Source organism: Pelobates fuscus, chromosome 2 (genome assembly GCF_036172605.1).
Source record: "Pelobates fuscus isolate aPelFus1 chromosome 2, aPelFus1.pri, whole genome shotgun sequence".
Lineage (NCBI taxonomy): Eukaryota > Metazoa > Chordata > Amphibia > Anura > Pelobatidae > Pelobates > Pelobates fuscus.
Window position 1 is genome coordinate 104,386,208 of NC_086318.1, and position 15,490 is coordinate 104,401,697.

Genomic DNA, 15,490 nt, shown 5'->3' on the forward strand with positions numbered 1-15,490 from the left:
AATCTAAGTATTAAACGTCATTGTATTACATTGTAATTCTGCACATTTTCTCACAGGGTATGCTAGACGTCCGGGTACTTATAACCAACGGTACCAGACACCCAGCGCCTACGACAGGTTTACAGGAGGCCTTCCGGAAGATGAGCAGCTGGAACGAGCCATTAGAGAAAGTTTCAATGAACAAAGGTATGCATTAATGAGACGAGACTTTTAGTGTAGAAAGTCCCCCCCTCAAAAAAAAAAATAGAAAAATCTGACAACATGACACTTTGAGCTTCTTGTAACTCAGATTCAGAAGTTCGATGCCGCCTGAGTGACCCGGAGATCAGTGCAACAGGCAACCTTTAAAGTTAAACTACTCGAGAACGGTTTGACCCGTTAAACATAGAAACATAGAAACATAGAAACATAGAATGTGACGGCAGATAAGAACCATTCGGCCCATCTAGTCTGCCCAGTTTTCTAAATACTTTCATTAGTCCCTGGCATTATCTTATAGTTAGGATAGCCTTATGCCTATCCCACGCATGCTTAAACTCCTTTACTGTGTTAACCTCTACCACTTCAGCTGGAAGGCTATTCCGTTAAAGTAAGAGTGCTCCCGGGGGCCTTTTGGCACCATTACAAATGTATTTAGATGAAGTTGTTATGGTGACCGGTGTGGCTCTTTAACCCCTTAAGGACACATGACATGTGTGACATGTCATGATACCCTTTTATTCCAGAAGGTTGGTCCTTAAGGGGTTAAATGCCTGTCGGGCTGACTGCTCCTAGAAGTGCTTCTTCATGAAGATGGTAGACAGTGCAGCATGCTGGTATTTTATATTACTTTCCAAGTGTCTTTTGCATTAAGATGTCTAATCGTTTCCATATGGTTGTTTGGATTCTCCCACCATACACAGAGGTGTGTTCCTAGCTTCCCGTAGTTAGGAAAACAGTCTGATGATGCATCTGTCTAAAATTGAATGCTGCTATTAGCACATAATAAGTAGCAACATGCTTCTAAAAGGAAATGTTTATTAAGCACTTCACCAAAGCTAGAATTATTTATACATGCATGTCCTTCTAGTTACTGTGTTCATAATATAAACCATTTGTTAGTAAATGGAACAGGGCTGTCATTTGTATTGGCTCTCGTTATTCATTTGAGGAATAAGTCCTGTCTTTGTTAAATGCCCAAACTATGGATTATGTAGGCCAATGACAATTAACATTGGAACTCCAAATGCTTCTGAAATACATTTTAAATTGATGATTATGTGTTATGTAGTTCACAAATATTTGGGATGCCATGGTTACCTGGTCACCTACATCCCTGAATACCGGTACTAAAGTAAATGTATTGTTAGGTTCCAAAAAATTAAAGCAATAATATTTGCTGTTTGGTACTTTGTCAATTTAATCAAACAGTGAGTGAGGCCATTAATTCAATGAGAGCTGCTACGTAACACTGAAATATAAAATAAAAACATGGCAGCAATATTAAGGTCTTGAGCCAATTTGTTCTGTATAAATGCTTTGTTTGAGTAATGGAAGCGTGCAGTGTCTCACTGCCAAACCTGAGGATTTTAAATAAGGTAAGTGACCAAGAGAACCTTGAAAACAGTTTTTGTAGACCTTTTGGAAAGCATTCAAATCATCCCTCAAGGACCATATTTATAACCCTATGATCACAATCTGGTCACTGAATACCCTGTGTTAATATGAAATTCTCTGTGTTTTGCATATGCAGCTCTTCCTTTTGATATTGGATCTTTAAAGGCTGTTTTATCATGATACACTGTTTTATCATTGGTCTTCATGGGGTTAATCCTTAAAGCATTAATCCTCTTAATAAACTAGTTGTAATGGCCAGTTTTCATTTCCCTTCATTGAAACCTTGTTTAAGTCAGGACTGTTACGGGAAAATAGCAAAGGGCAGCAAATGTCATTACCATCTATTCGATTTATTACCAAAAGAGGGATATCAGGGATCAAAATTGGGATGGCCAGGCAGTACCCAAAAATGTGACCATCCTGCTAAAATCGGGATGGTTGGGAGGCAGCTGTGTCTTAGCTCGTGTAGATTAGTAGCAAATTATGGAAATTTAGAGATGAGTAACTCCTTAATTTTCTTTTTGTTCTAACTATAATGCATTAAAAAGAAGGGCTCAGGGGTTTAGAATTCAGCCACATGCATTTAGATACTTAGGTATTCAGCAAACGACAGATTGAGACCCCTAAGCAACATCTCTTTAACTCACACCCCCAAATCAGATCTAGATGGATGGGACTCCAAACCTATGTCATGGATAAAAATGCCAGCCTACTATTTATTTTCCAGGCCCTCCCAGTTCTCCTCAAGAAAAATGACCTAGCGGGAGTTCAGATCGCTATTGATAAATGTATTTGGTGAGGCAAAATGCATAGAATAGCAAGACAGGTGATGTACTGTCCTAAAACTGCACAGACAGCCCAGTTAATTTTCTGCCCGATCCCAGGAGAATGATGCCAGGTGGATCTGGACAGGTTGATGGGCTCTGACCTGAGAAAGAGGGCAGAAAGGGCTAATATCTCTGATCTATAACGCTGTCTGTTCAGAGACCACATTATGGGGGGGAATTTGTCTATGTGGAAAAAATGGGACAAGGACTTGGGGGAAGAGCAGGAAAGTGAGGTGTGGCAAGACAAATGGGAAGCAACAGCCTGTGGGGTTACAGGCTGTTAAGACAGTGGTGCACCACCATGGTCAAGCTATGTAGAACGGGAAGAAGTACTTCTAACTTGTACTGGAGACTATGCAGTGCTACTTACACCCACATATGGTGGGAATGCCCAAGACTGGTGCAAGTCTGGGGGGGGGGGGGGTGTACAAGATCTTCTGTCTTGGGTCTTTGGGAAACCATTTGGCCTAAACCCCCTGGATTTTCTCCTCTCCAGACCTATGGAGGGGCTCCATGCTCGATCCCAGAGATTGTTTAATAAGATAACACTAGCGGTGTGTACAGCCTGGCAACAATGTGGCTGAGTGACACGGCCCCCAAGTTGTCAAAAGTTAAGTACGGAATAAAAGTACCTTGTAGATAAGCTCACCACTATGGTAGATAATTATGTGCTGGCATCTGGTCTTTATCCAATTTCTAGTTCCTTTTAATTCTCCTTAATAAGGAGGGCCTTTTTTGGTTTATGATGGTAGTTTTGTTCTTCCTTGTTTAAAAGGACAATGGGAAGTGTATGTAGTACATCATCTTACTCAATGATACCCTACACCTACGGGATACCTCTCGGAAGCACTTCTGGTTCATGTAAACATTCACCTCTATATGTGATTGTGTACTGTGACATTCGGTTTCCTGAATTACACAAATAATAAGGGGATTTTCATGTATTGTATAAATGACAGTAGATTGTTTTCCTGTATTAATAATAATGTATAACTTGTACATGTTCTTGACTCCTATGAAAGAGTGGTGATATAATACAGCAAGTAATGACTTTAACATGATGTAAAATGTTTAATTTGCTTGTGCCTGACACAAATAAACATTTTTTTTTTTTAAAGTCATTTGCAGCCTTGGGTATCCCCATATTTTTGACTGTTTCTTAAAGTTCACTGCCTTCCAGGCTCTGACAAATTATCTCTATGTGAAATACCCTACAATGCCTCCAAGGATCTGCTTCCTCAACCCTCAAAATGTATCAGAAGTCAAATAATGCAATAAATTAAGCATTTACTGGTGTGCTCAATGAGATCATCTACACACAACAATAGTGCAGGTCAGTGGGTCGGTTTGTGTGGGAAAATGAGAGATTAGGCATTTATTTCTCACTTATTTCACACTGACAGCCATATGCATGAACAGGGAGAAGGAGGTCAGGAATACTTTTCACAGTACTGACTGAGGTCACTAGTGACTGATTACATCGCAGTAAAGTGCAGGTCAAGTTGCTAATTTGATTGGTGTACTTTGATGGTGTTTTACAGTTTATTTCATTTATGGGTTTGCTCGATATTACAGCACACTCTAGCGAAGGGTTTTATACCCACATTCAGCGACAATGCAGATAACAAGTTACAAAACCTGAGTGAGCGAGTATCAGGAGATTTCAAGTTACTATTTAAGATGGAACACTCTGATTTCACTAATTGGATTTATAGTTTCTAATCATTATGGTCAGATTTGTATCATAGTTACATAACCTATAAAGATCTGACCCCATAAACTAATGGAAATATACACGTGTATATGTAAAATGCGCATATGGGTTGACTCACAACTTCCAACAGAATTTTAAATAAATGAAATACAGGCGTATACGAGTTCTATAGAGAAACTGTTAAATACATTTACATTTTTCAGTTTAACCTGAAGACCTTTATCAGGGTTATCTAGAAATCTAGTTATAGAAGCTGAAACGAGACGTGTCCATCAAGTTGGCTATTTTTTACATCTGTTTTTGCTGTTGATCCAAAAGAAGGCAAATAAACCAGTTTGAAGTGCTCTCCAATTTTGTTTTAAATGGTTTTTATTTTTGTGAACAGTGCGTATAGTCAAGTACTTTACATTTATGACTGTGTATGCCTACGTAGAGGCTTAGCTCAGATGGAAAAGCGTTGTATGACGGTGAGCCGTCCAGTGCAACAGGTCTAATCAACGGTTACAATATAACAGTAACAAAGCGGTAACAAAGTGAACTCTGTACAGTTAACAATCATATGTTGGCTGATGACAATGCTGTGGAAGTTAGTAGTAAAAGCTCTTTGAGCATAGGTTGCGCGAGAGCATGTGTTCTCTCAGCCCCCTCTAGTGAGCAACACAGGTAGAGTCAGGTACTTGTATTCTGAAACTTGCCATTGTATAAGAGCCTTATAGGTGATCATTATATAAACAAAATGAGAAACGTTTGTCTTGTGTGTGTCTGTGTGTGTGCCTTAATCATACGTAGCATAGTTGTCGTAGAGTTCGGTTCCGATTCCAGTATCTGGGCGGCTATGTGAGTCCAAGTTATGTCGTGTTTGTGGGTGTGAGGGTCTGGGATTTGGGAAAGGGGATGGGTCGAGAAACATAGTGAAGTAGGGAGGCCAGGCATGTGGGGGGGGGGGGCTGGAAGAGATAGTGGCATCAGGGCGTGCGGGCGTCCCTGCCGCCTCGCCTATCTGTATCCCCATTCTCCGCCCCCGACCGCCCCGCCCCGTCCGCATCACCGGTGGCCGGCTCTCCTTGGTTCCTTGTCTGCTCCTCCCTAAAGTCTGATGTAGTCAAAAGGGCTACGAAGTCGTCTGAGGTGACATATTTCATCCAGTAGAACCACCTCTTCGTGTACCTTTCCTTTGTCGCTGCTGTGGTTGTCTTCAAGTCTTCATATTTCCGGGTGTCCTCCACCTCTTCCACCCATCGTCGGAGTGGGGGGGTGCGTGGTTGTTTCCAAAAGATAGGGACTGTTGTTTTCGCTGCATTGAGGAGCCTGGGTATCACTGATCGTTTATATACCTGCATGGGCATCGTCGTGTGGTGCAGCAAGAAGGGGGCCGGCGTCATTGGGAGGCATTCCTCCGTAGTTTCGGTGATCACTCGTCCCACCGTTTCCCAGAATGGTCTAATGAGAGTGCAGTCCCACCAGAGGTGTAAGAACGTCCCGGCCTCTCTTCCACATCTCCAGCATGTGTCTGATTTTGAGCTGTCTCTGGTGTGAATGTCTGCTGGAGTGACGTACCACCTCGTGAATATTTTATATGAGGTTTCCTGGAGCCTCGCTGAGCCGGGGGTCTTCTGGATGAGTGCAATTATTTTATCCCAGTCTGTGTCTGTGAGTGGCTCCTCAAGGTCCTCTTCCCATCTCCTAATGCATGGCGGTGCCAGGAGGTACCGTCCGGTTGCCAGCGAGGTGTATATTTGAGAGATCGCCCTGGGGGGCGGTGTGTCCGTTCTGCATAGGGTTTCGAACTCCGTACATTCCCGTATAAGGCTCGGTTGTTGGGGGATTGAGCGTGTGTAGCGCCGTAGTTGTTCACGCGCCATAGTGTGCAATAGGGTATGTCTTTGGTCCGGAAATAGGGTGGTTATTGGGTGTATTGCGCCCGTGGATGTTAGCACATCTCCTATCCGAGGCAGCGCATTATTGAGCCCTGATTGCAGGGTTGGGCCCATGTCCCCTGCTGGGAAATCCGGGTTACCTCTGAGGGGAAGTAGGGGACTCGGGTCCGTCGTAAGATAGAATTTGGGCCCTGTCTGGTGCCAGATCCTGAGTGTGGTCTTCACAAACGGGTTCACGTGTTGTACGTGTCGGCTAGCTTCCTTAGTGAGCCAGGGTAGGGCTCGCAGGTCGCAGTTAGTGCTGTCCTCTTCCAGTTGGATCCATGGTTTTCCTTGCGGCTTGGTTGACCAGTTAATGATCCTTGTGAGGTGGGTTGCGATGTAATACTTCTTGAAATCAGGGAGGGCTAGGCCCCCTTTGAGTTTCGGGAGAGTCAATTGGGAGTGGGCTATTCGGGGGGTTTTGCCTTTCCAGATGAAGTGCCTGACTGCCGCTTGGATGGATGTGAAGAAGCTGTTTGGTGCCGCGACTGGTACGGTTTGGAAAACAAATAAGAATTTTGGGAGAAGAGTCATCTTCACCGCGTTGATGCGGCCAGTCCAGGATATGTAGTATGTGTTCCAGGCCTGTAATTCTGCCTGCGCAGTCTGAAGGAGCGGCAGGAAATTGTGTGAGTACAGGTCTGCCGGGTTCTGCGTGAGCCACACCCCTAGGTATCGCATCTTGGTGGTGCACCAGCGGAAGGGAAAGCGGCGCCTGAGAGTCTGCGCTTGGGTGTGTCCAACGTTGAGGTTTAACATTTCTGATTTGGTATAATTGATACGTAGGTTGGAGACGTTGCCGTATGTTTCGAATTCCGTCATGATCTTTCGCAGTGTCGTAGCCGGGTGTTGTACGATGAAGAGGAGGTCGTCCGCATAGGCCAGGACTTTGTGGTGTGAGCGACCAATGCTGAGTCCGCGTATCTCCTCGTTGCTTCTGATGTTGTTAAGGAATGGCTCCAGGGTTAGCGCGAAGAGCAGGGGAGATAGGGGGCAGCCTTGACGTGTTCCATTGCGTATTCGGAATGGGTCCGTGAGGGCCCCATTGATGCGGAGTCTCGCCGTCGGGTCACTGTATAGCGTCTGAACCCATTGTATGTATTTGGGGCCGATGCCTAGGCCGCGTAGGGTTTCGAAGAGGAATTCCCAGTTGACCCTATCGAAAGCCTTTTCGGCGTCCGTGGAGAGGATTAGGGTCTGCTGTTTGGATCGCGTGGCTATGGAGATCAGGTTCAGTGCCCGTATGGTGTTATCTCTAACCTCTCTCCCTGGGATGAACCCTGTTTGATCTGGGTGGACCAGGTCCGGAAGCAAAGGCGCCAGGCGGCCAGCCAGCACGCTTGCCAGGAGCTTGACGTCCACATCCAGGACTGAGATCGGGCGGTAGCTAGCACATGATGTCGGGTCCTTACCCTCTTTTGGGAGGAGGGTGATGTTCGCCGCCGTGAATTGGGTTGAGGGGGTTGCCCCATCCAAGATCGAGTTTAGAGCCGAGTGTAATTTCGGTAGGAGATCCGGCATGAATGTTTTATAGTACAGCAGAGGCAGTCCGTCTGGCCCCGGTGCCTTCCCCGTCTTGGCCTTTCTGAGTGCATAGGTCAGCTCCTCCACGGTGATAGGGGCCTCCAGCTCGTCCCGTTCTGGGGCTGCTATTTGTTTCAATCCTGCTGTGTCAAGGTATGCGCGGATGGCCTCCCCCTTGTGAGGCGTCGCATTGGCCTGTGTGTCTGGTTTCAGATTATAGAGGTCCTCGTAGTATTGGGTGAACGCTGCTGAGATCTGGTTGGGTAGGTGGCATATCTGTCCCGTGGCATTCCGAATCTTGGGTATATACAGGTGGTTCCTGCGTTTCTTTAGTAGCGTTGCCAGGAGTCTCCCACATCTGTTTCCATGTTCATATATCCGGTGTTTGAAGTGTTGGTAGGAGCGTTGGATTGTTCGGTTCAAGTGTTCGGTGAGGTGGGTGCGCTTGAGAAGGAGGTCTCGATAGGTCGATGGGTTCAGTGTACGCTTATGATGACATTCCAGTTCTGCAATGTCCTTATTGAGGTCTGTTATCGTCTGGTTGTATGCCTTTTTCATCTCCGAGCATCGCGCAATGAAGTGTCCCCGGAGTACCGCTTTATGTGCCTCCCAGCATAGCAGGGGCGACACGTCTTCTGTTTCATTTAAAAGAAAGTAGTCTTGGATAGTTTGTTTAGTCTCGGTAACCAGGTTAGGGTCTTTGAGGATTGATTCATTGAGCCGCCAAGACACCTGACGGGGTCGGAACAGGGGTGACTTGATTCGTATGCGGATGGGGTTATGGTCCGACCACGTCATGGGCAGGATTTCCGATTCCACTAGAAGAGGCAGGTTGTGATACTGTAGGAGGAAGTAATCGAGCCTGGTGTAGGTGGCGTGCGTCGTGGAGTAGAACGTATAGTCCCTCGCGGTGGGGTGCAGCGCTCTCCAGCAGTCTGTAAGTTGGTGATGGTGCAGCAGTTGTACCGTCCGTGAATGTCTATTGGGTGTCCGCTGTGCTGGGTTTGCTGTGGAGTCCTGATGATGGAGCGGAAGATTAAGATCTCCTCCTATGATCAGGGTGCCGTCCGCGAATCCCATCAGGGTCTTCAGTGCCGAGCGGAGGAATCCGAATTGGTTGGTATTGGGCGCGTATAGAGTCGCGAAGGTGTATGCCCGATCCTGGATGGTCCCCTTCGTAAAGATGTATCTGCCGTGGGGGCATCTAAGCGTGTCCTTTTCGACGAACGGGATCCTTCTGGAAAACAGGATGCCCACGCCCAGTGTGCGGCGGTGTGGATTGTTGCTGAAGAGTCCTAGTGGGTAGTTATGGTCTCGCAGGGAGGGTGTTCGGTTCTCTTGAAAGTGTGTCTCTTGTAAGAAGGCCACCGATGCGCGGTATCTTTTCAGGTCCCGCAAGAGTCGTGATCGCTTCTCTCGAATATTGAGGCCCCGAACATTGTATGATAGGATGTTCAGGTCCTCCTCAACGTAGGGAGCGTCACCTATAGCCGGCGCGGCCCTCCGGGGCATCTTTGGCGGGCGGTATATGGGGGGGAGACCGGGGGGGAGGGTAAGAGGGGGGGTGAGGAGAGGGGGGGTGAGGAGAGGGGGGGTGAGGAGAGAGAGAGAGAGGGTGAGGAGAGAGAGAGGGTGAGGAGAGAGAGAGAGAGAGAGGGTGAGGAGAGAGAGAGAGAGAGAGGGTGAGGAGAGAGAGAGAGAGGGTGAGGAGAGAGAGAGAGAGAGGGTGAGGAGAGAGAGAGAGAGAGAAAGAGGGTGAGGAGAGAGAGAGAGAGAGAGGGTGAGGAGAGAGAGAGAGAAGAACACAACCCAAGGGGGAGGGGGGGGGGCGGAATGAGGTGTGTGTGAGCGTGTGTCTGTGTTGTGGTCTCCAAGGGACCTTAGGTATTGTTGGGTCGGTGGACTGAAGTCCCGGTGGTAAGGTCCGTGGACCCAGAAAGTCTGGTGTCCGGGGCTACTCCTGGACGGGGGTACTCTACTCAGTTGAGGGTACCTTTTAGTCCTAACCCTTCGGGGTATGCGGGTATCCCCCGTTTGCCACCGGCTGACGGGAGGGATTGTCCAAGCCGTGCCTCAGTGGCGCCGGGGGGTAGCCGTCTGTCCGGCCGTCAATGACAGGGATCGGTGTCTGTCAGGTAATGTGAGAGTGCGGCCCGTGTAGGCCCTACTTCTATCTGGGTAAGCTACCCCTGTGAGTGCATGTAGTGGGGCAGGTCTCGGTTTGCCTGTGTGTGGGTAGCCTAGTGTTTCATGTCGCCCCTTGATCTGAGCACAGGTTGTGGGTTCTGCGTATCGTGCGGTGCCAGTGCGTGTGTGAGTAGTCTGCGAGGTATGTCGGAGTAGGGTGCTTGTTGTCTTGCGGGTATCGAGGTTGCCCTCCCAAGCATGGGTGGGTCTGTGACCTGGGTGGTCCTATTTTCGTGCAGGTGTGTGCGTTATGCAGTAGCAGTATGTGGGTGTGACCTGGGCGTCACTGATTGCTCCTGAGCAGATGTGTCTGTATTGAACTCTTACAGTCGTTCCCATGCCCTGTGGGCAGTACTTCCCCCCCCCCCCCCACCTCCCCCCTATATGTCCGACCTGGGTGCCTTTATGGATATGTCTGCATACAGGTGCCCGTGATGTCCCACCTCCAGCAATTCCCTCCTCTAGCGGGTGTCCTTTCTCCCCCCCCTCCGCTTTGTATCCTTCATTGTTTCTTACCTCCCCCCACCCCCCCCTACTCTCTTCCATCCCCCCACCCTCCATTCTGTGGGTCTTGCTCCTTATCCCCCTCCCCGCCCGTCTCATCCGCCTTCTCGTCTGCCATTGCCCCCCTCCCTCCTCCCCCCCCCCTACTCTCCCAGGCGTATGTTTGTCACATCCTTGCCCGTTTCCTGTTGCCCTCCCTCCGTGTGTCCCAGTGTCCGTAAAGTGATGTGCAGATGATGGGCCATGTGGCCTATTACCTCGCGGTGGGGAACCAGAATGACCATGCGACTGTGTGACACCCTCCCTCCCCCCATTGTCCTGCATTGTCCTGCATTGTCCATACAGATAGGCCATATTTGGGCGGCCAACTACGCCAATGACTTCGATGGTATCAGAGCACCCTACGGTGGTCGCTGCTGGTCTGAATTGTAGTCGTCCTGTTCGCGGTAGCACAAGTTGCTCTGTGTGAATGTCCCAGGTCTCAGGACCCCATGTGTAGCAATGTCCCGGTCTCCCATACGACCCCCTCCCCAAGTGGAGGATACACCCCTCCTGTTATGTGCGTGTGGTCAGTGGCCCCTGGTGTTTAATAAAGTACTCACGGGTGTGCTGGATAGATGTGTTAGCGGTTCGTCCCCTCCCAGCATGTCCATGTGTCGCTGTTGCATCCTCTATTCCTCTGATCTCGTCGGATCTTGGTGCCACGGACGGTTGCGTTGGGGCCTATCTCCGCCCTGGCCTCTGCCCATAGGTGGTGGTGGCGGGCCCGTCGCTTGTTGTAGAAAATGGGGGTCCAGCCAGTTCGGTACCTGGGTCTGTGGGAGCCCCAGGGAGCGCTGGAACACCGGTACGTCCACCGGGGCCCTGATGACATGGATGTTTGGGCCTCTGCGGGCGGATAAGGAGAAGGGGTATCCCCATCTGTATGGGATACCCGCCGCTTGGAGTGCCACGGTGACCGGTCTGAGAGCCTTCCTAGCTTGCAGGGTGTAACGCGATAGGTCTTGGTAGATGGATATTTGCTGATTGTCAACGCGGATTGTACCCATGCGGCGCGCATTGCGCAGTATATCTTCCTTGAAGGCGAAGTTGTCTAAACAGCAAACAATATCTCGTGGCTGTTCGCCAGTAGCAGGTGGCGCGCGCAGGGCACGGTGGGCTCTGACCAGGCCTAATCTGTTGATTTGTTGGCCTCCCAGGGTATTGCTGAAGATTGTGCGCAGAATTTCAGGTATATTCTCCCCTGGGCCCTCTTCTCTCACTCCCCTCACACGGAGGTTTAGCCTGCGCCCCCTGTTATCTAGGTCATCCACCCAGGTGGTTAGATGGGCCAGGCTGGCTTCACAGCCCTGTATGGTGTTGCGTGTTGTTGCTATGTCTGACCTTATTGCTCTGGTGTCAGCTTCATTCACTGTGAGGCGTGCATCCATGCCAGCTACATCTGCCTTCACCTGTGTCAGCTCCTCACGGATCGCTTTGCAGAGGCGGTCGGAGAGTGCCTCCAGGTCTGCCTTGGTGAGTAGATTGGGCAGTAGGGCGCGCAGATCCCCATCCAGCGTCCCCCGTGATGCAGGTGAAGCCGATGGGGCCGGGGAGAATTCCGCGGGAGTCTCGGGCGGGGAGCCCGTCGTCTCACTTAGGGCCTCCATTTCCGGCTGGGAGGTGAGGTCCCTCGGGGTGGTGAGGTAGGACCGGATGGTCTGCTCGGTCCTGGACCCCGATTGTTTAGGGGTACCCTGGGGTTCAGTGGGCTTCTTTGTGCGCCCCATCGCGGGATGTAATGTGCGGGGTATGCCTATTGTAGCCGTGTATTGCTTCGGGCCTCGAGGAGCTTCTCTCTCACGCGGCCATACTTGTCGGCAGCCGGACACGCCCCCTGCTCTCCAATTTTGCAACAAACTAGAAATGAAATTTTTTCTCAACGCCAGAATGGAAGTCAGATGTCTCGTTGGATCAAGAAGCTGTTACCCCACGTATTAAAAATTATATCCATGAAAGTGTGAAGGTATTTTTTGCAAGTATTCATCCAGTTGCTGCTTTAATGTCCTGCCTTTGGACTTTGATCCAGACTATAATTTTAGCTGTGGACCTACTTAAATCCTATTTGAATCCATGAGTGCCCTTTACTTGGGAATATATTTAACCTAGAATATTCTGGATATTTGCCATAAGATTCTTGGCTTAAACAGGATTTCTGCATGAGTGTGTGCCTTATATACAATATTCCTCTCAGTGCTAGGGGGGAATTAGGCATAACCAAAATAGTTCATGTATGTATGTCGTTGCATTTTTTTTTTCTTTTCTAAAATAAAAAGGTTTTCCAGAAAAAGAGGAGAAGATACCTTATAAATATGAGCCTTATACATCACAGTCCACAATATACATATTTTGATTGGCTGAAGGAACATCAGCCATCCTCGTAATACAGAAAAGGGGCATTTAAGAGTTAAGTGCTTCCCTGGGTTTGAGGATCTGTAATTTCTTCTAGAAAGGGTGCAATCATATTATTGTACAGGCCCTCATTTAGGAATTAAAGCTATTATAGATAGAGAAATTATGGATAGAGATAAATGGACGGATACATCGATCTTTTTTTCTATTTTCCAGTTTGCAAGCAGAATATAAAGCATTTTTTATATTTTCAATTTATTTTTTTTATAATGTTATAAACACTTCAGAGCTGCCTTTGTGGTTTATAATAGCTACAAAGTAAAGTTATATTATAACAATGCTGCTAAAGGGCTACTCATTCTGGGCATGTAATCTGATGTCCACACTTACTGTGCAGACATTGTTTCATTAAGTCAAAATTACGATTTAAGAAACTTCCTATATACACAGCGACAAAGACATATGAAGGCGTATTGAGCAAAGACTTAGCCATTAGCTGTTCATTTGTAAGCCTCCATGACAGCGTGCTTTGATTCCCAGAAAGCAAGGTTAACTCTTTTGTCACCAACGGGTTGGTTAAGCAGACATTCTACAGGATGTTATAGACTTCTCTGGAACCAAGAGGAGAAGATTTAATCTGCTTTGATGGCTAGCCTATATTAGGTGTGTAAGTTTTAGGTTATTGCTGATTATTATTAATTTGGTGTAAGTTTGACCATAGTCCATCCGTGAAATTAATGGCAAAAGTAAAATACCACAATCCATAATTGTTTCCCAGTTTAGGGGCTGCATTTAATGCTGTTGCCAGGATACATAAGCTACTGTCAACAATTCTATTTTATATTGTACATGCCTGTTTCCGGAAACTCTTCATTATGCCTCTGGCTGCTTAACTGGAAACATGGGGCTTTTTGTTTACTGATTTATTGCAAGTTGACATAATCTACGTTTGTTTTTATGGTTTGGTTTATGCATCTCTTTTCACAGCAAAAGATGACCAACAGTTGGCATTATTGGATAATGTACATATCAGGTCCCAGAGGCATAACTAGAAACCACTGGGCCCCGGTGCAAAAATTGCCATGGCCCCACCATGTGTGTCATCCCCCCCCCCCCCCAAGCCTGCCATTGTGTCTCAACCTCTCAATATGTTTCACCCCCCCCATCCCTCTGTGTCTCATTCTCCCACAGCTCCTCTGTGTCTCATCCCCCCCACACTCAATGTGCCTAATCCCCCCCACACTCAATGTGTCTCATTCCCCCCACAGTCAATGTGTCTCATTCCCCACCAGCCCATCCATGTGTCTCATTCTCACTCTCTCTCCCTAACCCTTCTATTTGTCTTTGTGTCTCATCCCCCCCAGGTTCTCCATGTGTCTCATCCCCCTAATCCCTCTATGTTTCTCATTCCCCCCTGAGCTCCTCCATGTGTCTCATTCTCCCCCCAAGCTCCTCCATGTGTCTCTCCCTCATATCCCTCCTTCCCTGCTCACCTCCATGTAGCAAAGCCAAGTGGTCCGCTGTACCCGGTTTGACAGGAAGTACTCTTGCTCTTAGTGAGTATTTCCTGAGTATTTCCGCTCCATTTTTCCATGCGCTCCTCTCCTGCCGGTCACCCAGTGACTACGCCCCAGGCCATCCGCCCTACATGCCCTGAAGGTTTGCCGGCCCACCAGTAAATTTCCCGGTGGGCCAATCTGGCACTGTGCATTAGCAGGGGTCACAGAGCGGCCAGACCCCTTGGAGTGACAGGCCCAGTTGCAGCTGCGACCCCTGTGACTGTGGTAGTTAGGCCACTGTCAGGCCCTCCATACTTGCCTCATGTACAGTTGGTCCTTGAAGACCAAGTACAGAGTCCAGGTAAATGGATTGTGTGATGGCCATGCTCAATTTTCCTGCTCTAATTGGTCACTATGTTTTGTGGACACTGGTCACTACTAAGAAGTTGTGCTTGTTCTTTGGGCTCTTGTGTTATTTGCAAAAAGCAGGTTACTGTATCATTCTGTTTGGTCACAAGTCAGTTGCTGTGAAATAGAAATCAGAATGGTTTATAGATGCTTTATTGTTTCAGTGCTACATGGAACTGTTAGTCTCTCCGAGTTATTCAAGTGAGAATTGTGGGGAATTCAAAGAGAATTTCAAATTTAAGGCCAAAATAGTTGAACTGGAAATATTCCCAATATCAGTAGCTCTTCATATTCTGCTACTTTGGCCTTTAATTAGAAATGCACTTTAAATTCCCCACAATTCTCACTTTATTGAATAACCCCGTTTGTTCCCCCTTTCTGCATTATTGTGTTTTCTGTCTCCTGGAACTTTGGAACTTTGTACCTTTGCTTCCTGCCCTGACCATTGAATCTACTCTACGATTTTTTTGTTTACACCTATGTAATTCATCCCCTGTGGGTTTTTTTTTTTTTTTTTTGGTCCCTTGGTGTTGGCTACCATACTTGTCAGTAAAGGGTTATTTTTACAGTACATTGTCAGGAAACCAGATTACCAACATCAATTCTCTGTCTGACCATTAACTTTTCAAAACGAGAGTGGCACAGTGCATTGACCAATGTTCTTGGTTACCCCTAGTATGTATATTAAGGAGGTGTTAGACAAAATTTTTATTATGTATTATGGGAGCATGAGGATATATCATGATAGTTATTTTTATATGTTCTCTTTAAAGATTGTTTACCTAAAAAAACTTGGAATTTAGTCAGTGTAACTAAACTTGGAATTTAGTCAGTGTAACTAAATTTAAGTCTTTAGAATTAAAGATGGTCAGCGGGAATTGGGCCTACCTCTCATACCCACAATTCCGGTGTCAAGCCAGA

General features: G+C 47.4%; 1 protein-coding gene across 3 annotated transcripts in view; it reads left to right on the forward strand.

Annotated features, from left to right (window-relative positions):
- RHBDD1 (rhomboid domain containing 1) overlaps window positions 1-15,490 on the forward strand; it is a 178,588-nt gene that overhangs the window by 143,707 nt on the left and 19,391 nt on the right. For all 3 annotated transcript variants that reach the window (XM_063441005.1, XM_063441008.1, XM_063441006.1), the window contains exon 6: window positions 57-186. In XM_063441005.1, coding sequence (XP_063297075.1) covers window positions 57-186 — 130 coding nt within the window. The remainder of the gene's footprint in view (window positions 1-56; window positions 187-15,490) is intronic.